Source organism: Silurus meridionalis, chromosome 1 (assembly GCF_014805685.1).
Source record: "Silurus meridionalis isolate SWU-2019-XX chromosome 1, ASM1480568v1, whole genome shotgun sequence".
NCBI classification, from domain to species: Eukaryota; Metazoa; Chordata; class Actinopteri; order Siluriformes; family Siluridae; genus Silurus; species Silurus meridionalis.
The window spans coordinates 3,280,762-3,307,443 of NC_060884.1; the positions used below are offsets into that span (position 1 = coordinate 3,280,762).

At 41.2% G+C, this 26,682-nt stretch overlaps 2 protein-coding genes across 5 annotated transcripts in view; one reads left to right on the forward strand and one right to left on the reverse strand.

The window, feature by feature from the left end:
- Positions 1-10,457: 10,457 nt before the first annotated feature.
- orc4 (origin recognition complex, subunit 4) lies at positions 10,458-17,741 on the forward strand. Of its 3 annotated transcripts, XM_046854617.1 has the most exons (15): positions 10,459-10,616; positions 10,744-10,855; positions 11,786-11,862; positions 11,967-12,057; positions 12,142-12,217; positions 12,306-12,391; positions 12,500-12,548; positions 13,078-13,229; positions 13,703-13,876; positions 14,654-14,740; positions 14,842-14,950; positions 15,131-15,226; positions 15,867-15,934; positions 17,274-17,457; positions 17,640-17,741. In XM_046854617.1, the coding sequence occupies exons 2-14, from the start codon at positions 10,799-10,801 to the stop codon at positions 17,454-17,456; spliced, it is 1,305 nt and encodes a 434-aa protein (XP_046710573.1). In that variant the 5' UTR covers positions 10,459-10,616; positions 10,744-10,798; the 3' UTR covers position 17,457; positions 17,640-17,741. The 3 variants fall into 3 exon arrangements, with proteins under 3 accessions (XP_046710564.1, XP_046710573.1, XP_046710578.1); XM_046854608.1 differs by having other exon boundaries at positions 10,458-10,616; positions 17,274-17,741; XM_046854622.1 differs by having other exon boundaries at positions 10,481-10,603; positions 17,274-17,741.
- A 1,619-nt stretch (positions 17,742-19,360) lies between these two features.
- Positions 19,361-26,682, reverse strand: part of acvr2ab (activin A receptor type 2Ab) — a 43,903-nt gene continuing 36,581 nt past the window's right edge. For both annotated transcript variants that reach the window (XM_046854591.1, XM_046854597.1), the window contains 5 exons: positions 25,983-26,128; positions 25,687-25,801; positions 25,171-25,309; positions 24,798-24,928; positions 19,361-23,200 (listed from right to left, as the gene is read on the reverse strand). In XM_046854591.1, coding sequence (XP_046710547.1) covers positions 23,006-23,200; positions 24,798-24,928; positions 25,171-25,309; positions 25,687-25,801; positions 25,983-26,128 — 726 coding nt within the window. In that variant the 3' untranslated portion in view covers positions 19,361-23,005. The remainder of the gene's footprint in view (positions 23,201-24,797; positions 24,929-25,170; positions 25,310-25,686; positions 25,802-25,982; positions 26,129-26,682) is intronic.

Sequence of the window (26,682 nt, forward strand, 5' to 3'; positions counted from 1 at the left end):
TCTCTCTGTTTTGGCCTTTTGAACATGCAACAGCCAATCAACAGTCAATAAAACCGTACCTTTTTAAAAATGATCTTCAAAGTCGAAACATTTTTAAAACGCCATTTTCACCTCGTGTGGACGGAGGCTTTTTGAAAATGATTCCGCATTTTTTAGTCATCGCGGCAACGTTTTAAAGAAAAGTAAATAAATGTCAGGTGGAAATGACGCGGGTTGAGGGGTCTTACCTTTTGCTCATGCGCCGTATAGGGACGTAAGGGTTTTTTAGATGTTTCAGCGTGGATGAGTAACTTTTGGGAAAACGATGTTTTAAAATTTATCCCCATTAGTGCAGATGTAGCCTTAACCACCCTTAGGCCCACCCACAACCAATAAAGTCTATTCTAGATAGATTATATTTGTTTTCCAGTTTTTCTCACACATTATAAATAAATCAGGAACTAATGGAAAAACTTACACAAAAGCGCACACGAGTAATATTCTTATACATGGGTTTCAAAGTTAAATTACAACTTTTTAAACCTATTAAGACTATTAAGAATGACATTTAAGACATTTACAAATACGTTGCCCAAATTAGATTTTTTCAGGCCAAGTATGAAAAATAAAATCCGTTTTACGTCTGTGGTACAATCCAAAAGAGTCGAATCAAATAACTGAAAGCTGATTGGCTGTTGCATGCTGGTCTCATTTGTAGTCATAATACAGCAAATTATATTTGGACTGGCGAAAGAAAGAACTACAACGCTACAGAAACTAACAAAGAAAACCCTTCTAAACAGCTGCATTAAAAAAATTAAGACCTGTTAGTTAGGACTATTTAGAAGTCCCTGAACACGTCCCTGCACCATACAAGCCAAACATATATAAAAGGATTGGGACTAAAAGCATCAAATGTTGGACATATAAATTGTTTATCATGTTGGCGTATCAATACATTTTAGAGAAAGCATCAGAGAGCTACTTAAGTGATAAATATATTAGTCTTGAACTTTCCTCCTGTGTTTAACATACAGCCCTTTTTTGGGTGCTGTTTAGTCTGAACACACAAAGACTCGCTTCAATCAGCGGCGGAATAAATATTCCAAGTTGTCTGAAGCTAAAAGTGAAATATTAATAATATGCATCAACAGCCATCCAATATGGCGTCGTGCCGACGTTGGCTGGATGTGTGTGCGCTACGTGGGAGCATGATTTTATTTTTTTTTTCTGTTTCCAAAAAGCTAGAGCATGTCTGGTTTTTTTTTTGCTATGAAATACATATATTCTAAGTTGACTGTATGCCTTGTAATACTTGCCGGAATAGAAGTAAAACTGGATGCAGCTCTACGTGATCGTTTGTTGGAGAATGTGAAACGTTAGGACTCATAACAAAAACACAGCCTTAACACACCGACTAACCGAGGCCTCTGTGATGCGTAGCTGCCATTGTTCTCAGCTGCTGTTTAATGTGTGTACTTGTGGAACCGGCCTGATCCTTCATGTCTCAATGACAATGCAGAGTGAGGAGTACAAAAAAGAAAAAAAATTCTAAAGCATTAGTCTAAACACAGCTGTTGAGAGGAAATGAAAGCAAAAATGGACTCTTAGGAGGAAAAGCAATTATATTTTTCTACGCCTTTACTACGCATTGTAGCTTGATTAAGAGCCAACAAAGAAATGCTGTTTTCTGTTGATCCCAATGTATTTAAGAGTATTTGATGACAGCAGACCTTTTCAATCGCTCCAGCACGTGGACGCAACGGACGCAAAACTATCGGTGTGAATTTCCAGCAATCAACAATCGGTGCCGATTAATCGGTCGACCTCTAATTGTGGCCAATGAGAATGGACTTTGCACCACATGATTTCAGAAACACCGAACCTTCGTCAAGTCTACGGGGGAGAAACAACGTTTGGAAAAGTTCTTTCTTCAGCTCTACATCATTTTTTTTTTGGGAACAATTCAGTCTGCGCCAGTTGTCGCCCCCTGCTTTATAGCAACCGCGTATTATCTAACAAGTTATCAGGCTGATTGGCTCTACTGCTCTTCTTAAAAAGAAAGAGTCCTTCCGTCTCGTTTACCTGCTGCTCTCCTCTGCCAGCTGCTGCCTCTTCTTTCTTACTGGCTCTGTAATCCTCATGTTTACTCCATCAGGTTTCCATGACTAACTGGTCAAGAAAATCCTATTCTAACTGCAGCCACTAATCCTTTGTGAGGAGTATGGTCATAAAGTCCTATGAAGTAGGCAACTTAGAAATTAGATATGGTGTTAGAAACACCAGAAGCTTCACGGTGGTCATTACCATCAGTACTATTCAAACAGAACTGGTGTTACTGGGAGGGGAGATGGAATGATGCACAATTACTAAAGTCTCCATAATATTGAGTATTTTGATGACTCAGCATTTTGCTACCGACTACAAATTTAACTCATTGATTATATACCATTTATCCACTTATAATTACAAGTTATTATACAAGTTACCTTTTACATTATAGCAGCTATAAATAATCGTTCCCTCACCAACCTCTCATCAAAGCATCTCATGTTACTTTTATGACATTTGGCAGACGCCCCTTATCCAGAGCCACCGAATTATTTCATTTATACAACTTGAGCAGTTCAGGGTTTTAGCCCAACGGCCCAGCAGTGGCAGATTGGTAGTGCTGGGATCTGAACTCACGATCTTCTGATCAGAAATCCAACATTTTAACCACTGAGCTCACAGAAATAAAAAAAACGCAATGGAGCAAAAACAGATTTACAGCTTGATCTCAGACTCATGAACTGTGCATAGTCTTCAACCTTTTAAAAAGTGGAACACCTACCATACAAGTTTCTGTGCATGTTCCTGTGTACATATTGATATCAAAAGCGTGTTCTAACAGATAGAGCTGCTACGGTCAGGAAATTAAGGAGCATTGAGCAATGCTGACTAAACCCTTGACCAATCAGAGTCAAGAATTCGATGGAGAATTGATAGAAATGTAAAAAGCTGCTAGATGAACAGTAACCAAACTCACAATCCACAATATAATTCCACATTTTGTCCCCATTTGCTGTTGGAAAATCCTTCACGCTTCTGAAAAGATATTCCACTAGATTTGTGCTCATTCAGTCACAAGGGTGTTAGGAAAGTCAGGTAATGGTGTGGGTGAGGTGAGGAGGCCTGGGGTTCAGTGAGCTTCACTTTCATCCAATAGGGTTGGAGTTCTATAGCAGGAGATCTTCCACACTAACCCATGCTTTGGGCACAGGGGCATTGGCATGCTGGAACAGGTTCGGCTCTTCTAATTCAACAATACTTTAGGTCATGTAGTGAATTTGACATGAAATACAAACTATATTTTAAGTAAAATGCAACACTTCTTTCCTTATATCGTGATATGTTTTGGTCCTGTTTTTGACCGAAGTACGCGCTTCAAAAGTTCTTCCGTGTCTAATCGTTGTGCGGACGAGCTTGAACGTTTGTTGACATCACGATGAGAATGTGTTGCAGTAGAGGGTATAATGTGTATAATGGGAATGTCGGTTCATGCCAAGTGAATTCACTCCCTGACAATGCTTGGCCCATTAGTAGTCCACCAAGGTAGACACGGTCACAGAGTCCACACAGATACACGGAGGAAAGTTTCACTCGGGTAGAAGGATGACCTCGTGAAGATGCCTCACGTGTGCTGAATCGCTTTACTGGGTCAAAAGTGGCTCTTATTCTGTTTCTAATATTACTGAACCAGTCTTTTTGTATACAGTGTGTGTAAATGTGTAATACTGACCAACAACGTGTATACAATCTCTGTGTAATACAATTCAACTTGGAATTCCTACTCAGGTGCTTGGGATGAACTCCCAAGCGAGTTCAGCAAGTGACGAGATATCACCTTGGACTAAGAGACCCGAACCTGTTCCAGCATGACAATGCACCTGTGGACAAAGGTGGCTCCATGAAGATCTGCTTTACATGGGTTGGAGAGGACGATCTCCTGCTATAGAGCTATAAACCCTACTGAACACCTTTGGAATGAATGTGAACACTGACTGAACCCCAGGTTTCCTCGCCTCACCTACATCACGGCCTGGCTTTACTAACACCCTTGGGTCTGAATAAGCAGAAATCTCCACAAAATCTAGTGGAACATCTTCCCAGAAGATTGGCAGTTATTATAACAGTAAATTGGGACTGAATGTGGAATGGGATGTTCCACCAATCTTATGCTCTAACAATCATTTTTTTCATATTGTGTGTCTGATCGTTCTTATACATTTTTGTTATGGTGGAACGATGTTTCTCTAAATCAGTGAGAAAAAAAACCCTACTTTTCGGGGTGGGAGGAGTCTCCAGTGTTAAGTGAGATCTCTGAAACGCAGAAACTCATCTTTGAGGGAGTGAAAAAAAGAAATGAAAGAACGACTGGTTGAAGCTGCCGTAGCGTAGACGAGCGCACGGTTGATGTCTCGCTCATTAGTACAGGAAGAAAATTGCAACTCTTGGTGGAATTAAAAAAGGAATAAAAGACAGGAAAATAATCCACAGTAACTCCAGAGGGTTTGCATCCATAATAATAGAACTACAATAACAACATTTATAAGTATACAGAATGCTTTTACACGAAAATGCTAGATAAATGAAAGCCCAAGGCTAACTGTGTGTGTGTGTGTGTGTGTGTGTGTGTGTGTGTGTGTGTGTGTGTTAGCCTTGACTATGAGGGCCACCGTGTGTCACCGGTTAATCCAGGTCTCTGCTACTGACTCACAAGTGGCCTGCGTGGAACAGCAGCAGTGCCAAAAACACGTTTATCACTCCACTTCTTCCGCTAACCGTCCAGATCTCAGGTTTAACGCGAGTAAAGAATTCAGCTCACTGCGTCTGAGATGCGTCTTTCTATCAGACACTTTATTCGGCATATAAAAACAACAAACGCGTCCGAGTAGGAGACGCCGAGACGTCCAGCCGAGACGGCTTAACATCCAAGCAGCCAGATCGATACGTGCATATACATAAGACGTGAAAGAAAATATCATCTGGAGAAAATTTTCAGCCTAAAAGACAAACACATTAGTGAAACTTATACCGTGGCGTTTGTGGAAGTCTGCGTTCTGATTGGTCGGAAGGTGTTGCTTCATTGTCTGCAGCGGCGGCTCTGACAGTAAGTGCTCTTGCAAAACAAATCGCAGGTTTTTAATGCTTTCTTTCTAATGCATCGGTGGTTTCTATAGCGACAGATAGTTCAAAAGAATGTAGGAGACGTGGCACGACTGACCCTCAGCGATTAAAATGATAAGAATGAAAATAAATAAACGTGTTCTATTTTTGATACGTTTTCCGGAAGGGATATTTAAAGGGAAGGAGTCTCCAGTGTCAGAACTTTCTTGTAAACTTTGAAGAACGTGCTCTTACAACATGCTTGATAACAGGATGTTGATCCTAACTGCAACAAGGATAAAAAAAAAAAACGTCTCATTCTTTTAATAATAAATAAAAACACTTTGGAACACTGATTTTCGGGCTGTACACATTCATGATTAACGATAAACAGTGTTCCAACCCCAACTTGAGGAAAAATAAATATATAAATCAACATCACGCTCCTTCACGTGTGACGAATACATGTAACATCATAGAGAACGCTTAATCATCGACCAATTAACAAACCCATGGGTTATTCTCAACGGGAAAGCCTACAGCTGTGCTTAATCTATGCTTGACAGGGGAACAGTAGGGGCTTCACACCTTGATGAAATTATACCACAAAGCATGACATCATGAGCACAAGAATATTTGGTTGGCGGTTTTGAAGTGTGGCAGCGAAACGTTTGAGCTTGAGAGGAAAATGAATTCAATTCAAGCAACAAAAAGTTACACATCAAAGCCATGAATTCAAAGATGCACTGCATGGACAAAAGGTTTGTGGGCACCTAAGCATAAGATTCCTATATGCTTCTTGTTGAACATCACATTCCACACTGACTTCCCAGTTGTTCATAACTTTCACTTGTCTGGGAAGATGTTCCACTAGATTTGTAGAGCTGTAGAGATTTAAGGGTTTTAGTCAAGTCAGGTACTGATGTAGGTGAAGTCAGAACTCTAGAGCAGAAGATCTTTCACTCAAACCTCATGTAAAGCATATCTTCATGGAGGTTAAGTAAAGGAAACATTTCATGCTACTGCATCCATAGATTATGTGCCTCCAAATTTGGGAAAGAACCACATATGGCTGGAAAAATCAGGTGGTATGTATCTGCTCTTTTATGGGAATTGGTAGCTCAGTGGTTAAGGCTCTGGGCTATTGAGTAGAAGGTCAAAGGTTTAAACTCTGGTATTGCCAAGCTGCCAACCTTGGGGCCCTTAAGCAAGGCCCTTAACCCTTTGTGCTTCAGGGGCCCTGTATCATGGCCGACCGTGCGCTCTGATTAAAGCTTCAACATCGCTGGGATATGTGAAGAAAACACTTCACTGTGCTGTAAAATACATGTGACAAAGTATAAAACGTTCTTTTCTTTTTCACCTTTCTTTCTTTTCGCTGACAAAGACGAGGTTTGGATTTTGCATTTGGGAAGCGAGATGATTTTCCCTGGCAATCTATATTCACTCCCCCCCCCAAATGAAAGCCAGTAAAGAGACTGGATTAGTTTTACACGTGGCCTGTAAAGAGTATTTTATTAAACACACACACACACACACACACACACACACACACACACACACACACACACACACAGAGAACAAGAGTAACGTTGAGGTTTAAAGGTTAAGGAAGTTATTGAGTTCCTACCGCACGTAAAGTCCACATACATTACGGTCACATGACCTACTAATGATCCAACTGGTCTACAACGTGCGCTTATAATAAAAGCACGACGCGAACAGACTGTGTTACAATGGGGTGTATGGAGTACACGCGGATTCATTATTCTGACGATAGTCACGTGTTTTCAATCGCGTGACTGGAAAGAGAGTATCATTACTGCAGACGTCTTTGTTATATACAGTACTTATGGATTATGGTACTCGAGCCACATAACCAGGACGCTCTCAAAAATCAACAGATCAGTACTCGAGGTACCGAACAACATCCTCAAGTCATTAAAACTGTCACACAACCAAAACACTACATAACGAACTATACTTTTCCCTCGTCAATCATATAGACGTAGAATAAGAAATCATCAATTAGCCATAAAATGGTCCATCTGTGTTCGTTGAGGTCCGCGTATGTACCACATGGCACGATTATTCACTTCAGCCAGCAGTCACCAGCTCAAAGTTCCTCTGGGTTCTTCAGAAGACACAGAGAAGTGTTCTTGAATTGTCCACGGGACTCATTCAACGAAATATGAAAGATACACGAAAGACGAGCATCGTGTCAGCGAGAAGGAAAGCAAGAGTTCTACGGAAGGCGCTCATGATCGCAAAAACGTATGAAATACGTATATGCGGTATCGCTTTTGGGAAAGTTCTTGTCGGGGGCAAACGTGTGCTGTTCTACATTCTCAAAGACGGACCTTCTGGGTTCATTTCAGGATCAGGATCGCTTATCTGAAGTCAGCGAGGAGGAAAGCAAGGACGAGAAGGCGCTCACGATCGTAAAAAGACGTATGAAATACGGATAAGGAAACCCTTTGAATACAGTTTTTCCGGGTGCTTTTATACCTGAAAGGATACACAGAGCTTTAATAATCGTCTCCACCGTCGATCCCAAAGACGGACCTTCCGAGTCATTTCAATATCCACTTATCCGAAGATGCGCTGCCTACATAAATCACTATTTCCCAAGCGTCCAAAAAGAAAGAATAGAAAAAAGTCCTTGTATCCCGATCGCTCAGGGTATAAAGTGGATTTTTGTAGGTGTGTGATTTGAGACAGAGTCCAGCTGGCTGGTGATTGATTTCACTCAGAAACACTAGTAGTGATAAGTGAGGCTCCGTTATTACCACTTTCTTTGACACTACAAATCGGTCTGTGGATGAAGTGGATAAAAATAAGAACGAATAAAAGATTTAATTTCCTCTCCATTAAGTCCACGATGTAAATAAAGCAAAATACCATTATAAGTATTCGGACTGATTGACATGCAAAAATCATTTCTTTTTAAGCTTTTCCAAAACCCAAAGCAATAATATTATTATAATATTTATAATAAATAATGAGGAGTCGTCTCGGAGAAGTGTTTGAGATAAGTGGGCTGTATTGGGGTTTATTGAAGATAGAAAAGAGGACGAGATCTTGTTTGGGGGATTTTCTATCTATCTATCTATCTATCTATCTATCTATCTATCTATCTATCTAATAAATAAATAAATAAATAAAGTAAGACGCTTTAGTAAAGAAATCAAAACCCAGAGGATTTAAGTGAAATATAATATTAAAAAATAAATACAAATAATAATAAAAATAAAAATAATAGACAAACAAACAACAACAAAAAAAACTGCTGCTCAGCGTTGTGGGCTAACAGTCATTTATGCTAAGTGTTAGCATCGATAGAGAGCTAGCTAGCCTGGGTGGCCCTGACCCATGAGAAGAGATAGAGGGATAGATAGAGAGAGAGATAGAGCAAGGGAGAGATAGAGAGATATATTGAGAGATACAAAGGGGAAAAAACAGCAATATTCAACACAACAAAAACAAGTTAGCTACCAGTTATATACATACCGTATTACTATCCGCTGGCTGACAGACCTGCAGGGCCTCCAGAACCACAAGAACCCGGCGGTTTAATTTTTTTTTTTATTTTACAGTCGAACCGAACCGCTTTTATGCACACATCTCTATAAAAACCAGGAACCTGAGAAATGTCTCAAGCCCAGAACCAAAACGAAGAGAGAGAGAGAGACAGAAGGAAGGAGGGGGAGACGACGCTAATGCTAGAGCTAGAGCTAATGCTAACGCTAACGCTAAGTGCTAGTGCAGCTGAGAGGAGAGGAGAATTGACGAGAGCCTCTGTCTCTATGTCCGTGTCTCTCTATCTCTCTCTCAGTCTATCTTTCTGTCTCCTGGTTTTATTTTATTATTCCTCCCTGAATAAATATGTTTCTCTTCCCCACACAGAGCTCCAGCACATCCTGCGGTTCCGGTTTAGAAGTTCCTGACAGCTTCCAGGATGAAGACAAAAAAAAAATCCGCTTGTGGCTTCTGGCTGCAATTCGGCTCTGTCCCTTTAAAAATAAAAATAAAAAGCCCCCTCAATCATCTGCCTTTTGCTGTGTGTGCGTTGGGATGGAAAGATGGAGCTTTCGGCGGGCGCACGCGCGCCCCCGCGAGGAACCCAGAGGAGATGTGGCTGGACCACAATATACTGAGGTGTGACAGGACAGGGCAGGAGATGGCAGAACGGGAGAACAGGACAAAAGAGAGCAAGACTTCAGACAGGAGGACAGGACGCAAGAGGAAATGAGAGGGCAGGACAGAAGAAGGAAGAACAGAAAAGGACAGGAGGACATGACACAATCTCAGACGTGCACCCAGAACCATCCAACCTGATAATTCTGTTTGTTTAGGTTCGCATCATTTGCATGTCTGCCACGGCTTTTGGAACTGTGGAAGGAAACCGGGGAACCCAGAGGAAACCCAAGGAACGCAAACACAAAAATCTGATCTCAAATGTGCATCCAGAACCCACCTGGTCCTGATGGTTCTGTTCGTTTAGGGGTATTTTGTGACCTTGTTAGGAATCACGGTGGGTGGATTCCTGAGAACGCATCCTGGGTCATCCTGCATCACTTGCATGTCCACTACCGCCTTGTTTTTGGAACGGCAGGAGGAAACCTGAGAACCCAGAGGGAACCCGAGGAAAGAAAAACAAAATGAAGTGAGAGTTCTGGGTCGATCTGTGGATCCTATTAGTTCTAAAGGAGGGATTAAACCAAAAATGGTTTTATAAATAGACGGTTAATAGCGTTTGAAATCTCAAACAAACACAACACAGTAGAGGAGGCTTTTTCATCGACGGAGGAAGTCCTTCACACTTTCGTCTGCGATATATTACCCCAGGATTGAACATGGATTAGAAGCCCGAGAGATGAAACCAGGGATGAAACCAGGGATAGATAGTACACAGGAAAACATTTTACTGATGATGAGATGTAACTATAGAACAAGACACTTCCTGTGGGGGCGGGACATATATGTTTTAAAGGCATTTGATTGGACGGAAGACTGATTAGTACAGCTCGAGTCATCAGGGAAATTGAATTGTTTTTTCGAAAAAAAAAAAATCCAAAAATTATTATTATTTTTTTAATTGTCCAAAAAAAATACCATTTTAATTTTAATATCAGGTTATTTATATCATACAATTATACTGAAGGGTCTGTAAAAGATATACAAATATCTATAATCTCCTCATTATGGGCTTATTTATAAATGTATTAAAATTAGTAAATCATATTGTATAATAACTAATAAACAGCGATATTTCTATTAAAAAAGGCTTTCCTGCAGCTTGTACTTTTCATGACCTCCTTTCAATCCCAGCTATAGGCGCTGCTCCAACCGGAAGTTCACAACTATGACGCGACTCTGGTTTCCGGTTAATTTCAGGCTGCAAGGCTACATCACTGTATGGTAACTTCTGCCTTGGAGTGGTAACTACTGGGGTATTTCTTATCCAGAACATCTCGTAAGCAAATCTCGTAAGTAGTAATGTAGTATGTGTTTAGTGTGTAGTTAGCGAGGAAGCTAAGCTAAGCACAGCGGAGCGCGAGCCCCGGGAGCGATATAATAATTCCGGTTTTCTTTTCATTTCATTTTTCTTCACAGGTTTTGGTTCGTCCTGTGGTTTCACCGGGCTTGCTTTAGTTCATTCTGCAGCATCATGAGCAAACGGAAGTCCAGGGAAAAGCATTTGGCTGTGGGAGAATGTGTATCACAGGTTAGTGCTGCTTCAGTGCATGACAACACACCTGTATAGACCTCAGTGCATGGCAACACACCTGTTTAGACCCCAGTGCATGGCAACACACCTGTATAGACCCCAGTGCATGACAACACACCTGTATAGACCCCAGTGCATGGCAACACACCTGTATAGACCCCAGTGCATGACAACACACCTGTATAGACCTCAGTGCATGGCAACACACCTGTATAGACCCCAGTGCATGACAACACACCTGTATAGACAACACACCTGTATAGACCCCAGTGCATGGCAACACACCTGTATAGACCCCAGTGCATGGCAACACACCTGTATAGACCCCAGTGCATGACAACACACCTGTATAGACAACACACCTGTATAGACCCCAGTGCATGGCAACACACCTGTATAGACCCCAGTGCATGGCAACACACCTGTATAGACCTCAGTGCATGACAACACGCCTGTATAGACCCCAGTGCATGACAACACACCTGTATAGACCCCAGTGCATGACAACACACATTAACTAATGTGGAAAAAAATTAAACAAGACATATGTTCCTTTTGTTAGACTTTTATTAGGTAAAAGTCAAAAACACACAATAATTGGACAGTGAATGACTGGAAGAAAGATCTGTGAAGTCCAAATGTGACGTTTCTGGCTCCAACAGAAGAACTTGTATAAGAGAGAGAACAGGAGAGATGATGTGATCAGACTTCCCTCATGTTAATAAGCTTTAAACTGTCAAAGAAAACAGGAAATATACAAGCAATAACAGTAACATGAAAAGTATAAAATATATATAGTTATTATATAGAGTGCATTTTTGAAGAATTATCCACTTTAATCCTATGATTGAGGATAGAAGATGGTTCACGGAGGAAAGTCTGCTGTACAAAGATGCAACATGATGTTTGATCCTCTTGTACCTGCAGGTCCAGAGAGTTCTGAGGGAGCGACTGTGTCACCAAAGGCTTCCTGATAAACCTGTGGGCCTGGAATCACAGTACAAGTGTGTCTTAGAACCTTCATAGTGAGGATTCCATTAAGATTACAGCAGGCATGTGTGTGTGTGTGTTGTAAAAGTATACGGTGTGTGTGTGTATATGTTGTTAGGCATCTGTTGGAGCTCCTGAAGAGGACAGTGGTTCACGGTGAGAGTAACTCGGTGCTCATCGTCGGTCCACGTGGCTCTGGGAAAACGATGGTACGAGCACGTCTTGTGCTACTGCGATTGTGTTTGAGATTCACACCAGTGTTTTATACCAACCTGAGTTTTTTTTGTGTCTAGCTGCTACGTTGTGTCCTTAGAGAGCTGCTGGAGGTCCAGGAGGTGAAGACGAACGTGCTGCAGGTTCATCTGAGCGGTGGGTGATGTGAAAACGTGCGTTTGAAAAGAGGGTGAGGGGGATGGGGTTCAGTCAGTGTTAATCGACTAATGTGCTTCTCACGCAGGTCTGCTGCAGACGGACGATCGGATCGCTCTGAAGGAGATCACACGCCAGCTTCAGCTGGAGAACGTCGTCGGAGACAAAGTCTTTGTGAGTGTGTCTGAACGTACTCGGACTTCGTACATCTCTGAATGTGCGTTTTTTTATAAAATGATTATTGGTGGGAGATGGAGGTGAGACTCTGGTCGTGTTTTTCAGGGCAGCTTCGCCGAGAATCTGGTCTTTCTGCTGGACGCTCTGAAGAAGGGTTGGTTCTTGGATACCTCTGCTTTTATTATACAAAAACAAACAAACATATAAAATACAACCTGCAACCAGATGTTCAACCTTAGTGTTCTTCATCCATCTTGTACATACCTAAGTTCTCAGATGGATGAGGATCACTAAGATTGTCAGTTAATGGAGATGATTTATTTGCTAATTCTATTTGTGTGTAAGGAACTTGCTGAACATCTGGCTGATGCACCTTGTGATTATGAAATGGCAATCCCTGGGGTTTAGTCGATTTCGATAAAGGCATTAAACACACTCATCTTTGATAAGCTGCTGTTTGATCTACAGTCATTTTGGACAGACGTGTTTACATTTCGTTTCCCGCCAAAAATACACCTCGGCCAATCACAGGCGAACGAGGACTTCATCAGAACTTGAAAATGATCTTACCTGTATACTGTTAGGATTCTTCTCACAAGGTGTTTAAATGAGCAGAAGCAGAAAAACTTACAGTAGCTAACAGATTCTTCTGTTCCTGTGTGTGTGTGTGTGTGTGTGTGAAGGTGATAAAAGCAGCAGTCGGCCCGTCTTCTTCATCCTGGAGGAGTTCGATCTGTTGGCGCATCATAAGAATCAGACCCTCCTGTATAACCTGCTCGATGTATCGCAGTCCGCTCAGGCTCCTGTAGCTGTGGTGGGCCTCACCTGTAGACTGGTGTGTACACACATTCACCTTGATTCTTGGGTCAAAATGACACGATGTGAACAAAAGTATTGGGACACCTGACTTTTCCAGTTATATGTGAAGGCACACAGTTGGAGGTTCACAATTGTATTGGGAATGATGTTTTCCCTTAGTGAACTAGGAGACCCAAAACTGTTCCAGCACAACAAAGGTAGAAGATGTGCACCATGAAGGTACGCTTTACATGGGTTGGAGCGGAAGATCTACTGCCACCTCATGGCATCTTCACCTACATCACTACCTGACACTGTGTCTGAATGAACAAAATCTCCACAAAATCTAGTGGAACATCTTCCCAGAGGAGTGGATATTATTATAAATACATGTTCAAAAGGCACATACATTTTAGTCAGGTGTCCATAAAGTTTTGTCCATACAGTGTATTTCAGAGGATGTTCAGAACAACGCTGTGTGTGTGTGTGTGTGTGTGTTTTTCATTACAGGATGTGCTCGAGCTCTTAGAGAAGCGTGTGAAGTCACGGTTTTCCCACAGACAGATTCACACGCTGAGCTCTCTGAGTTTCCGTCAGTATCAAGACGCTTTTCGGTCTGAGCTCACGCTGCAGGAGAACTTTCCTGACACAAAGTTCTGCCAAGAGTGGAACCTCGGCATCAAGGTACAACACATTACACTGCAAACCGAGCTTCATCCGAACTGATGTGTCGCACTGGTAACACTGGGAACTAACTCTAAAATTACGGAGGTTAGGAAGCACATGGAGATGTGCTGCTAAGAGAAATTACAAAAAAATTAGCATTTTTAATAACTCTTATTAAAAAATCCAGTTTCTCACGTTAACATTGAAGACACTGGAGATTCCCTCATTCACATGCTTTGAATTTTTATTAAAATTATTATTTTTTTTTTTTTTTAAACCTTTCCCCTTTTATACATATTTGTACAGTTTCTAACGTCTCATTTCTCAATTTTATGCGTTCTCATCAATGTACCAGCGTTTAACATGTTCACATTGCGCATCTTCTCGATTGTAGTACGCTGCTGTATCATTCCCATTAAAATGGGATCAATATGAGACCACCCAAACACCCCCAAAAAAAAAAAAAAAAAAAAAACAAAGCAAGGACTAAATGATAACTATAAATAAATAATAATAAAATAAACACAATTTGGAGTGAAGTTGCACCTGGTGAAATTATTTTATATACCGGAGAAGTCCTATTCAAGGAGCCGATACATTATTTATAATAGATTTCTTTCTATCTTTCTTTTATCTGTCTATCATCTACGTATCGAATTTTGACATGTATGTTATTGTAGCAGTTCTTTCATTTAATAAATTGTTGATGACTTTCAGATTACGAATGAAAAATGAAATTGAATTGTAAATCTCTCTCTCTCTCTCCCTCTCCCCCTCTCTCTCTCTCTCTCTCAGAAACTGTGTGAGGACAAGGCAGTGGATGAGATTTTACAGAAACATTATAACTCCTTTAAAGACTTTCGCTCACTACACTCACTGCTGGTGAGAACAGCATACAAAAACAGTTGTCTCTGTTCATTCCCTAAAGCAGTAGGTCCTCACTCTGTGTGTGTGTGTGTGTGTGTGTGTGTGTTTTCCCTCAGTTGCTGGCAGTGAGCCGTGTTTCTGTCTCACACCCGACTCTGAGAGCTGTAGACCTACTGGAGGCCAGTCGAATGAGCTCCTCTGACTCAAAAGGCAACATGGTGCACGGTGAGAACATTAAGATAAATGTGAAATTCTACCATAAGTGTGTCCTAGGCGTTTTAAAAAGGTGTAGGATCGACAGCACAAATAATTCTTTAACAATGAAAAGATGGTTACGCACAGTGGATATATAGAATAAAAATAAAAACCAAAAAATCCTCACTTTCTGCCTTTTTCTTCGCTCAGGTCTGTCCATTCTGGAGTTGTGCTTGATTATCGCCATGAAGCACCTGAATGATATCTACGAAGGAGAGCCTTTCAACTTCCAAATGGTCCACAACGGTATCGCAAAACGCTTCTACGACACAAGAAACACAATCACAACAGATTATATGGAAATTATCAATTTGTATGTAAATGTATGTTTATTATTAGCGAAGCCGAACTCAACAGTAATTATAGTCAGGACACCAGACGGAACTTCTGCTGTGTTTCCACACGGACGGTTTTAAATTGCCGGATGTGGGCATCATGGAGGATTTTGGTGCTTGGTTTAAGGCGCAGCAGTAAAACAAAAGTTTAGTGACAACAAATCAGACGGTCAAGCATGGTGGTGGCAGCATCAGGGTCTGGGGCTGCATGAGTGCTGCTGGTACTGGGGAGCTGCGGTTCATTCCATTCCCAGATTAAGGCAGTGCTACATAACAGTGGTGCTCACACAAAATATTCACACTTTAGACTCAGTTTTGACATGTTCACTTAGGGTGTACTTACTTTTGTTGCAATTTAGACAGTAATGGCTGATTATGTTATTTTTAGAGGACAGTAAATCTGTACTGATATACAAGTGGCATATTGTCTTCTCAAAAATTTATCCAAGTTTATATGTATGTATAAAATATCAGCCACAGCTGATTATACACACATTTGCACATGGATACGACTGAACCATGAATATTATTTTGTTGTCTTTTCTCCTTAGAGTTTAAGAAATTTCTTCAGAGGAAGTCCCACTCCATCCATAACTTCGAGAAGCCGGTGGTGTTTAAGGTGAGACTCAAAACCATTTTTTTTAAACATCTGGGTGGATAAATCCACTGCTTTTCACATGAAATTACATTAGGTGCCTTTTATTAATGCTGAGCCAGACACTAAAACAGAGTGCGATTTAAAAAAAGGAAAGAGACGAGAGCTAAAACTGGGCTTTAAAACCGAGAACTGAACGCTGTGGACCGCTGGCGAGAGAGAGAGACGTGCACATCCTGGCAGCATCATTATAAGACCAATGTCATTATAAGTTCGGAAAATTGTAGTATTATATTTATTATATATATTCTCATGATACTAATAACACGAAGCATCATCATTACCGATTTTTAGCTTTATATTTGTATATTTTGTCTCTAATATACAAAAATAAAAGTTTTAAGCTCTACATGGAACATACATGAGAAAAAATGGATACGTTTCAATGTCTGGACAGTGTAAAAGAAAATTCTAATTGAGATTAAAAAAGAAAAAGTCAATAAAGTAAGTTAGTTTAAAAAAAACAACAAAAAAACCCTCACAGCTCTGCTGCCATCTAGTGGACAACTCTAAACATGACAATTTTCTTTTCTTTAATTCTCTAGTTAAGTCGAATTAGAATACACTGTATGGCCAAAAGTTTGTGGACACCCGAGTATAAAATTGATACGTGCTTTTGAACATCGCATTCCACATTTAGTCCCCATTTGCTCTTACTCGAGGAAGGTTATGAGACTTGTGATGAAAAGGATCTGGTTTAAGATTTTAATAAATCTCATGCACACACTGATTTATAGGCTCGTTAAAGATCATCATTCTCAATACACAGAGGGTACATGCTTTTCAATCAGCAGGTAGTCGAAGGCTACTTTGGGTAATGCAAGATGCCAGGGATGAAGGCAAAAACAGTGTGTGTCTTGTTAAAAAAAAAAAAAAAAAAAAAAAGTAGGAACTAAAACACTTTTTTGATCAGGATAACATTCAGGCTGTTTTTTTTTGTTTGTTTTTTTTTACTCAAAACATTCAGACCAAAAGTGATTTCACTCACACACACACACACACACACACACACACACCTGCACCGAATTACCGGCAGAGAACAGAGTGCTTTCGCTCGGGGGTTTTGTGCTGAAACGCACCTCCGAGCTCCAGCACATGTAAATCAGCCGATCAGTTAATTATCAGGTGACTCGGGTGTGTTAGAGCAGAGAAAACACACAACGCTGCGCGGCAGCTCTTTATGCGGCGTGTATGAGAACCCTGATTTAGCTGATGTGATAATTATAGCGTCATTTCAGATAATGTGGTCTAATTGTGTGTGTGTGTGTGTGTGTGTGTGTGTGTGTGTGTGTGTGTGGAGTAGGCATTCGAGCACTTACTGCAGCTGGAGTTGATCCAGCCGGTGGATGGCGGAGTGTGTAAAGCGCAGAAGGAGTACCAGCTCATGCGCCTCATGCTCGATCACACCCAGGTCATGGAAGCTTTGCAGAGATACCCCCAATGCCCCACCGATGTCAAACAGTGGGCCGTGTCTGCCTTCGGGTGACGTTTCACCTGTAAACATCCTACACGTTTATATGCATATGTATTATATATAAGGGGGAGGTGGTAGTTTAGTGGTAATGGTATTGGTCTTTGAAATCCAAAAGTCCCAGATACACCAAACTACCACTCCTGGGCCCCTGAGCAAGGCCCTTAACCCCCATAGCTGCTCAGTTGTATGAATGAGATAAATGTATAAATAATGTATACATTAGTTTTTGTTTACACGATACCCTTATCAAGAGTGATGTACATTTCTCATTCATAAATAAATAAATAATAAAACGTACTTTTTTTTTTCCCACCTCTATATTTTTATACTTCTCACTGAAACATAACGACTTCTGGGATCTGCCATGGAAGTGCTCTCAGCTCACAGTCTGTTAATCAGGTATTTAAAAAAAGCCTTCAACACCTCAGCAGTGTCGCTGACGTTTCTCACGTGTGCACGCGTGAAATCCGAAAAGTGCGTCAGGGGAGGAAGTGCATTTGCTGCAAAAAAGGAAAAAGTGCGTCAGACAATAAACCCGATGGAGAAAGTTTTCTGCTTGATTACATCTGTCTTCGTCGACCAAAAGTTTGTGGACAACTGAGCATGTGCTGTTTGAACAGCCGATTTCACCTCCGCTGTATTGGGATGATGATCCACTAGATTTTGGAGTTGTGGAGATTTGTGCCATTCAGCGTTCCGGTGTTCAATAAGGTTGAGTTCAGAGCTGTATAGCAGGAGATTTTCCACTCCACACGTAAAGCAGATCTTCATGGAGGTTGCATACATTTGTGATGGATGCTCCGCTACAGGAACACAGCTTATAGGGTCGACTGGGTTACATCATTTGGTCGTTTTGATCGAATGCCACAGAAACCTTAATGAAGTCTTAACCATGGAGTGTTTAAAAGACGTCTGTAGAATCATTTTTATTTATAAAATTCAAACACCACATTTCTACAAAGGTGATTGAACTCGAACGTGGCGTGCGATTGAGGGTAGGGGGGATGGTGGAGGGACACGGGGAGAGTGAGAGAGAAAAAAAAGAGAGAAACAGAGAGATGGAGACATAGAAACAGAGACCTAGAAGGAGACATAAAATGGGAGAAACATGGTGAGAGACAGAGGAGGATATAGACAGAAGGGGAGAGAGAGAAAGGTACAGGGATTGAGACCTAGAAGGTGAGAGACAAAGTGTGTGTGTGTGTGTGTGTGTGTGTGTGTGTGTGAGACAGAATTGACCAGAGGGATAAAAGACACTGCACAGGGAAAACAGTCTCATGTTACACACACAGCTCCAAATCTTTAAAGCAATCAACCTGTTTTCAATCAACCTCTTTCTTTCAAACACACACACACACACACACACACACACACCATAAAGTCCACAAATACCCCTTAATGCATCAACCACCTCTAAAAGAACTGAACCACTTTATAAAAAAAAAAAAAAAAAACAACCACCCAGAGACACGCAATTATACAGTCACAAGTTTTGGCAGATGCTCTTATCCAGATATGATCTTATTCATACAAAGCAGTTGAGGGTTAAGGGCCATGCTCAAGCACGTGGCCGTTTGGTGGTGCTGGGATTTGAACTCATGACCTTCTGAAGTCCAGTGGCCTGGTCAAAGTCCAGACCTAAATCGGATTAGAAGGTAAACGCTTGAATGCGGTTGTTGCTGCCGAGGGCAACACAACCAGTTATTAGGTTTAGGGGGCAATTACTTTTTCCAAAAAGGGCCATGTAGATTTTACCTTTTTTACCCTTATTAAATGCAATTATTATTGTAATACTGTAACATTTGCTTGATGATTGGAACCATTTAACTGTGACAAAAAAACAAACAAGGAAAAACTCATTAACAGCAATGTATTACACACACACACACACACACACACAGGACATAAACAGCCAGTCGAACAGAGCAGTCACTTTATTGAAGGGAAGAGCATACATTTCATCTGTACAGTATTTAACAAGCACTCCTTCAAACCTGTTCCCAGATCAGAAGCTGAGACTCCACAGTGCGACAGAGAGAGAATAGGAGAGAGAGAGAGAGAGAGAGAACCGGGCTCCGTCACAGAGGTAATGCGTTCGGGTTTAAAAATAAAAACACTGCTTGCTTAATCTCATGGCAGATCTCACAATCCGATCTCAAACTAGTCGGACCCAGGATCAGATTTCTTGCTTTCTTTACTGATTCCTCCCTCACGTGAGCCTGGATCACACGGAGGATCACACGGATGGATCTCGAGGACGATCCTAAAATAACGTGTGTGTACTGCAGCGTAGGGCTGCACAATTCGTTCGATCGCTCGACTTTTCCATTGCAGTTGTAATTCACTTTCCAGTCTGTAGAGGGCTGCTTGGACAGGAGCAGTTACTCTCAGGGCAGCCCTCTGCTGGCTGGAAAGTGAATTACAACTGCAATGGAAAAGTCGAGACTTCATGAATAGACTTAGCTTCGTGCTCTGAACCTGTACATAGAACCTTTTTTTTCTTGCCTAAAGCATCAGTCGTTCAATTCACAGGGAAAAAAAAAGAGGCCGGATGAATTAATGCAAATTGAGAGCCAATAAAAATGTGCTAAAATTATTTTCCTGATTGCCTGATCTGTTAAAAATATCGGCACCTCTGAAACGCACAGGGCTTGTGGGCAGAGCTGGGGGATGAGGTAATGCCGCATAACCTCTTGTACAGGTAGTCCCTGAGTTACAATGGTTCGACGTATGATTTTTCGATTTTACGACAAAATTACAAATATTTGAAGTTTCACGCCAGAGGTAAACGTAGCAACGTATATGCGATACGAGACGTTAAACGAAAACAATGAATACAGAATAAAAAAATCAGACAATCATTGATTAAATTCTCTTTTGCGCAGTCTGAATGGTATCGATGGTTACATCTGCGTGCTATTAGAAGAGATGATGTAGTTCCTCAAAAGACTATGAGGACGACGGTCAAAGAATCCGACCGTGAAGGAGCTAAACGGCGGCGCGTTTTATTCTCGTAGTGCTACGAGTTTATTCTTGTATTCGTAGATGACAATTTATCGCACATCGCCAGTCGTCCATGCCACCGCTGCAACACACGTATAATCTGTATACTTTATATATATTACGGTACTGTAAATTGCTCTGTATCGATAAATCATGTACTAATTTGTTAAATTAAGTACTGTAATTTGACGGGAATTACGATATTTTCAACGCATCTTCATCGTAAATTGTGGACTACCTGTACGTAAAACTTCGGCTAGCAAAAAAAATTAAAAACCCTGTAAGAAAGTTTAAAAGATCAGAAACTTCACCTTTAAGTGCCGATCCGTCACATTGTGCAGCCCTACTGTTCTACGCACAGTAACGTATTAGCTCACGTCCTGTCTAGCGTCGATTTCATTCGAATTGAGAATATATTTCAATTTATATATAAAACACAAAATAATATAAACAAAAGAAACCCCAACGATTCACAGCAGGGTTTTAAGTGACGTTTTTTGGGGCTTGACATAAATTAATACGACCCAAAATCTAGTTATATATAAAACTGGAACATCTCACTATTTCTCGAAAACAAAAGGAATATTTTTTTTGCCTTGCGATTACCATTGAAAATAAAACTCGATGGTATATAGGTCATCTACGACAGACGACATTCACACTGTATTTACAGCTATGTGCAGCTTCAGGAGGCCTGTGACGCTCGCTCGCGCGGCTCGGCCACGGTCATTAAAAACCAGCAGGCTCGGCTGAAGATGAAAGTGTTACACACACTTCGAGCTTAACTCCGCCCTTACAAACACACACCGTCTCCTAGTGATGCGAAGCAGACGTGTGTTTACTGTGAGCTCACAGCACAATAATGTCTGTACACTCCTGTTGCTCCTCAAACAGGCTACGAAATCACACACACACACACGTGACATAATAGCAATAAAGCACCCATTTCCTCTGCAATACCGTACAGTGTGTTGAGATACTGTAGTGTCACTATTTCTGCATCTTTCTCATCATTTGGAGATCAGTTTTTTTTATATGTATTTAGTATGTGTTTTAAAGTATTGGCACCCGCTGTAGCATGAAAATAAATAAAGTTTTTAGGGAAAAATAATAATAATGCTACGGTTAGAGAAGTTGCTGTTGCACCTGGCATGATTGCATAAGAGCTGTAGTTTTACGAACGCATAGTGCTGAATCCCTGAATACTGATGTAGTGTTTCCGTACGGGGGTGGGTGAGAGAAAAAGCGCAAAAAAACGAAAAAAGGTGTAGTGTCATGAAATGTGTAGAGGATGAAATCGAACGAGAGACGGATTTTTGTTTTCGATGGCACCAGAATGGACAGAGCAGAGAAGTAGAGAGAGAAAGTAGCGAGAGGTTACCTGAGGCGTATCATGAAAACCAGAGCAGCTGAGCTGCGAGTGAGTGAGACCAAGAGAAAGAGATCAAAAACAGAGATGTTGGGAGAGAAAAATCAAATAAAAATATAGTATACCAAAAAAAAAAAAAAAAAACAGCTCTCAGTCAGCCGTCTAAAAACCAGCAACGCATTTCAAAGTGACTCCATCACTCTGTAGTTGAAACCATAAGAGACTACGACAAAAGTTACCCCGATCCCACCCGGGTTACCCTTCACAGCTTGAGCAGCACCCTCAATCAGGCAAAAGAAAAGGGACAAAAAAAAACAAAAACAAAACATGATTAGAATGTGACAAAGAAATAAAGCCGATATGGAAAAGCGGAAATGTTTTGTGTGTGTTGGAAGTGTGTGTGTGTGTGTGTGTGTTGCCAAATCACCTGATGAACCTGATTCTGTTCAGATGCACCTGAGCACCTCAGTGGTGAGTGTGTTATAGTTGAGGAACATAACTCAATTACTTACTCTATTGGCCGACGGGGGAAATTCACGAGCCAATCGTTTTCGTTTGTTGCCTACGGTTATTTGCATAAAGTGAATGAAAATCTCAAAATCAAATGTTGCATAGAAACTAACATTTTTGTTCATGGGAACACAAGGAGACACTTGTGTATTTCTGTTTCCTGTGTGTGTGTGTGTGTGTGTGTGTGTGTGTGTGTGTGTGTGTGTGTGTGTGTGAGAGCAGTAGTCTTAGACATTCAGAAGCACTTTCTTATTGGCATTACGATAATGATTGGTAAGAAGTTGCAGGAGGAGGGAAAAAAGCAATTGCAGTATATATGAGTGTTGCCCTTTTCATACTAAAACCAAAATGTATTTGAATCATTTTTTTTTTTTTTAAGTCTTCACTCTAAAAAAGAAAAAATGTTGTCCGCTTGTGGTAAAAGAACACGTTGATGCAAACGGCGACTTCCTTTCTTGAGCCTCCCATGTGAAGGTCCTTAATATTTATATGTGTGTGTGTGTGAGATTAGTTTCCATGTCTTTTTCTTTCCCTCCCGGAGTCTGTAAAGAATTCAACAGTCTCACACACGCTCGAGTGTCTTTGTGCGTACATGCACTCGGAGCAGGAGCTGCTTGCAGCACACCGAGCTCTACCTCGTACTGCCCACAAGGTCTGATTGGCCCGATGAAGTGCTCCATCATAGGCTGGACTCTTTGGGAGGGTAGTCCAGGTTGGTCACCATGGTGACGACGGTGAGGAGGTCATCGGGGGCGATGAGGTTGGTCTGTCGCTGCATGGCGATGATGCGTTCCTCTACGCAGCCGGCTGAGAGACGGGCCTCGGCTTCGTGATCCCAGCACTCCTCTATGGTCTCGCACAGAGAGGCCAAACCCTGCTCCACACACACACACAAACACACACATCAGGATTATATGTATTGATCTTACATTACCTGTTAATTGAGCTTTAAAATGATATCTATATACAACAAATATAAGATGTCAGACTTGATCCTGAAGGGCCATCTCAGCTTCATGCAGTTGCCTATATTCACTCTCCAGATCTTGAAACTCCAACTTGTGCCAAACGTATGTGGGTTTAGCTTCAGCTTCATCCTCTTGTAGCAAAGGCACCTCCTCTATATCATTTTGGCAAGGCAGTATGGTGAACCACGGTCTGTCCAGTTGTCTGTCAAAATCTAAATACGGAGCACTCATAGCTCCAGCAGCTGCGTCAAAGCCATTATCAGGTGAACTTAAAGAAGGAGGATCACTAAGTTCATTGGGTACCACACTAGATTCGTCTCTATTTGTGCTTTGCTGTGTAGGATATTGCACAACATATTCTTTAAGATAGGCTGGGGGCTGGGTTCTGCGTCGTGGGCGCAGACTCTTGCAGGAAGGTTGCTCTGACATCCTGTCTCTGTGGTAAGCACACTATCTGGCTCAAAGGACCAGAATGTAAGGAAGTTTACTATAAGGCTCGAAGGATTAAATGTAAGGAAGGTTATCTGGTGTCCGCTGATCAGGAGATTGCAGTCGCCCCCGCGTGTCAGAAATAAAGGTACAGGATTCAGAACACTCAAACTTTACTATGATTTTTCGATTTGATGCGATTCTTGCTGTTATCTCAACGCTGCCTTTCGATAGCTTATGCGATGTCGAATGATGACTGCATGCTTAGTGTTCTGGCCTTTAAAGCACTCTGTCGAAATCGGGGCACTGTGATGTCACAGAGGCAACTTATCACAAATAGTAATCTTTGAATCTCCCCCTAGTGGTGAAGCGTGGAACTACAACACATAACCAATCCATTGCAACTCATCAGTTTTATCGTTCTTCTCCTTTATAACGCGTGTAATCATGAACTACATTTATAACTTGTTTTTTAGACTGTTCCATAAAGTTGAACATGCTTTATGGTCAAAAGTTTGTGGACTTGCACACTTTGTCCTCATTTGTTGTTATAATAACATCCACTTTTCTGAGACCCTATGTTCCATTATTTATTTATTTTTTTTCGATTCAGCCACAAGGGCATTAGTAATGGAACTAGTTTTTGTGAAGAGATGATTTCATGCTAGGCACCTCCAAAGATGTCCTATACAATTGTGCTCCTCTGATTTTCGGGGTAACAGTTTGTGGATGAACCACATATGGCTGGGAAAAGTCATGTGTCCAAATACTTTTTTTTCCATATTGTGTATAGTGTCTTTTTTAAACTGTTGGCAAACGACTGAGGTATGAGAGAAATATCTCAATTTTAGATGTGCAGTAACAGGAAAACGATTAGCTTGAGAGTAGGAACCGTGACACCACTTCCTGACGCACTGCATCACATTGTCTGATTATTTCCTTATTCCATCAGTATAAACAAATTTATTTACATGTTTAATGATAACAGATTTCAGTTTCTATGTATTATTACTAGCATTAGTGTGCTACAAAAACTACTGCTATGGTTATCGTTTTCCCCCTTGGGGTTCTTACCGCATGTTTCTGCCAGTATTCTCTTAAAGTGGGTCTGAGTTTCTTGTGTACGACGACTTCCTGCATGTCCTCTAACGAGGGATGCTGACCCACCTCCTCCTCGAACGGCAGCGCATACTCATCTACTGGACCTGAACACACACAGTCAGTCAGTCAAACTTTGTGTGTGAGTGTGTGTGTGTGTGTGTGTGTGTGTGTGTGCTTGTTGGGGTGTGAAGGGCAGGTCAATGGGATCATGTTCTGTGTGATAAGCAAGAAATTCACATACAGAGTCAGCATTAGGCTGCACATGGGCTTTTGATATAAGTGTGTGTGTGTGTGTGTGTGTGTGTGTGTGTGTGTGTGTGTGTGTTTTAGTTTGCACGGGCATTACCGTCGGCCGCAGTGCAGCGAGACGCTAGTTCCCACAGCACGAGTCCCGCAGCGTACATATCAATCCTCAGGAAGGCGTCTCGCTGAAAATTTATGGCTCCTTCTAACACCTCTGGAGCCATGTAACGGCGAGTACCCACCTATAAATACACACACACACACACACACACACACACACACACACACACACACACACACAGGAAACATCAGCAAGCTTTTAGGAATGTAGCTCTAATTAAAACAAATGCTTCCCCAAATTGAGAAACCAAAGACAGAAATCGCTGTGGCTACTTGCACATATGTGAAATATGCTGAAATTAGTAAAATAAAGCCTATAAAATCAATTTAATTCATTATATATTTCATTTTTAATACAATTTTGTAAAATATATTTTATATATTATTCAACAAAGCAGGCATTTTCTTAAAAAATAAAAATGTAGGTTTTGCACAAATTCCAGGATGTTCGGTATGAAATGTTAAATTACCCCTGATCAGCAGAGAGATCAGCGCTCACCTGGCCGTGTGTATCACCTGCAGATTTTCCCGCTTCAAACTTCAGAGCGAGGCCAAAATCAGCAATGCAAACCGTGAGATTGTTCTTCAACAGTATGTTCTTACTCTTTATATCCCTAAAGGACAGAGAAAAAGAAAGAGAGATAGCGATGGAAAAAGAAATTAAATTACATGGAAAGACTGAAAGACTACAGAAAAGAACACAATAAGTGGAATCCATGTGTGTGTATGTGTGTGTGTGTGTGTGTATATGTGTGTGTGTGTGTGTGTGTGCACATGCGTGTTGAGGCCGTGTACCTGTGTGAGACGACGGGTTTGTGGCCGTCCTTCAGGCCCGGGATGTCCTCGTGCAGGTAGGCCAAACCTCGCGCAAAAGTCTGAGCTATGTGACACAGCTCATTCCACGACACCACGTTAGCCTTCAGGTAATCAGTCAGCGAGCCCTGATCACACACACACACACACACACACACACACACATACACACAGACATTGTGTTAAATAATAAAGAATGCATCATGTTCATTTAAACATTTATTTTTAACAGTATGGAAAAAAAAAATGCTAAATTGCTGGTTCTGGTCCAAAATACACACACACGCGCGCACGCACACACACACACACACAAAGTGCTAGCAATGGTTAACTATCTCTACCGGCATGGTGTTTAGATGCAATGATAAGGATTGCACTGGTGATAAGGAGATTGGTTCGTCTCAGGAGGCATGAAATGAAGTGGAAACCTGAGCTGCTTTTGTGACTTGACTCCACTATAGACACAGTTAAACTTTAAAATGTGTCCTGGCGATCACACACCTTCTGTTATCGTGTTATTCGAGTCCTAACAGCTCATTTCCACGTTAAACCCTCGCTGAACCTTTTACCAAAAAATAATAAGACTGCTGGGTTCCTCTTTTGATATTAGAGGTCGACTGATTAATCGGTTTTGCTCTGATAGTTGATTGCTGGAACTATCAGCTATCCGCAAAGATCCATA

Coding starts and splice junctions, on each gene's coding strand:
- orc4 (XM_046854608.1), top strand. CDS start 10,799: ATGAGCAAACGGAAGTCCAGGGAAAAGCATTTGGCTGTGGGAGAATGT. Junction 13,877..14,653: donor AGTGGAACCTCGGCATCAAG/GTACAACACATT, acceptor TCTCTCTCTCAG/AAACTGTGTGAGGACAAGGC. Junction 14,951..15,130: donor AAAAGGCAACATGGTGCACG/GTGAGAACATTA, acceptor TTCTTCGCTCAG/GTCTGTCCATTCTGGAGTTG.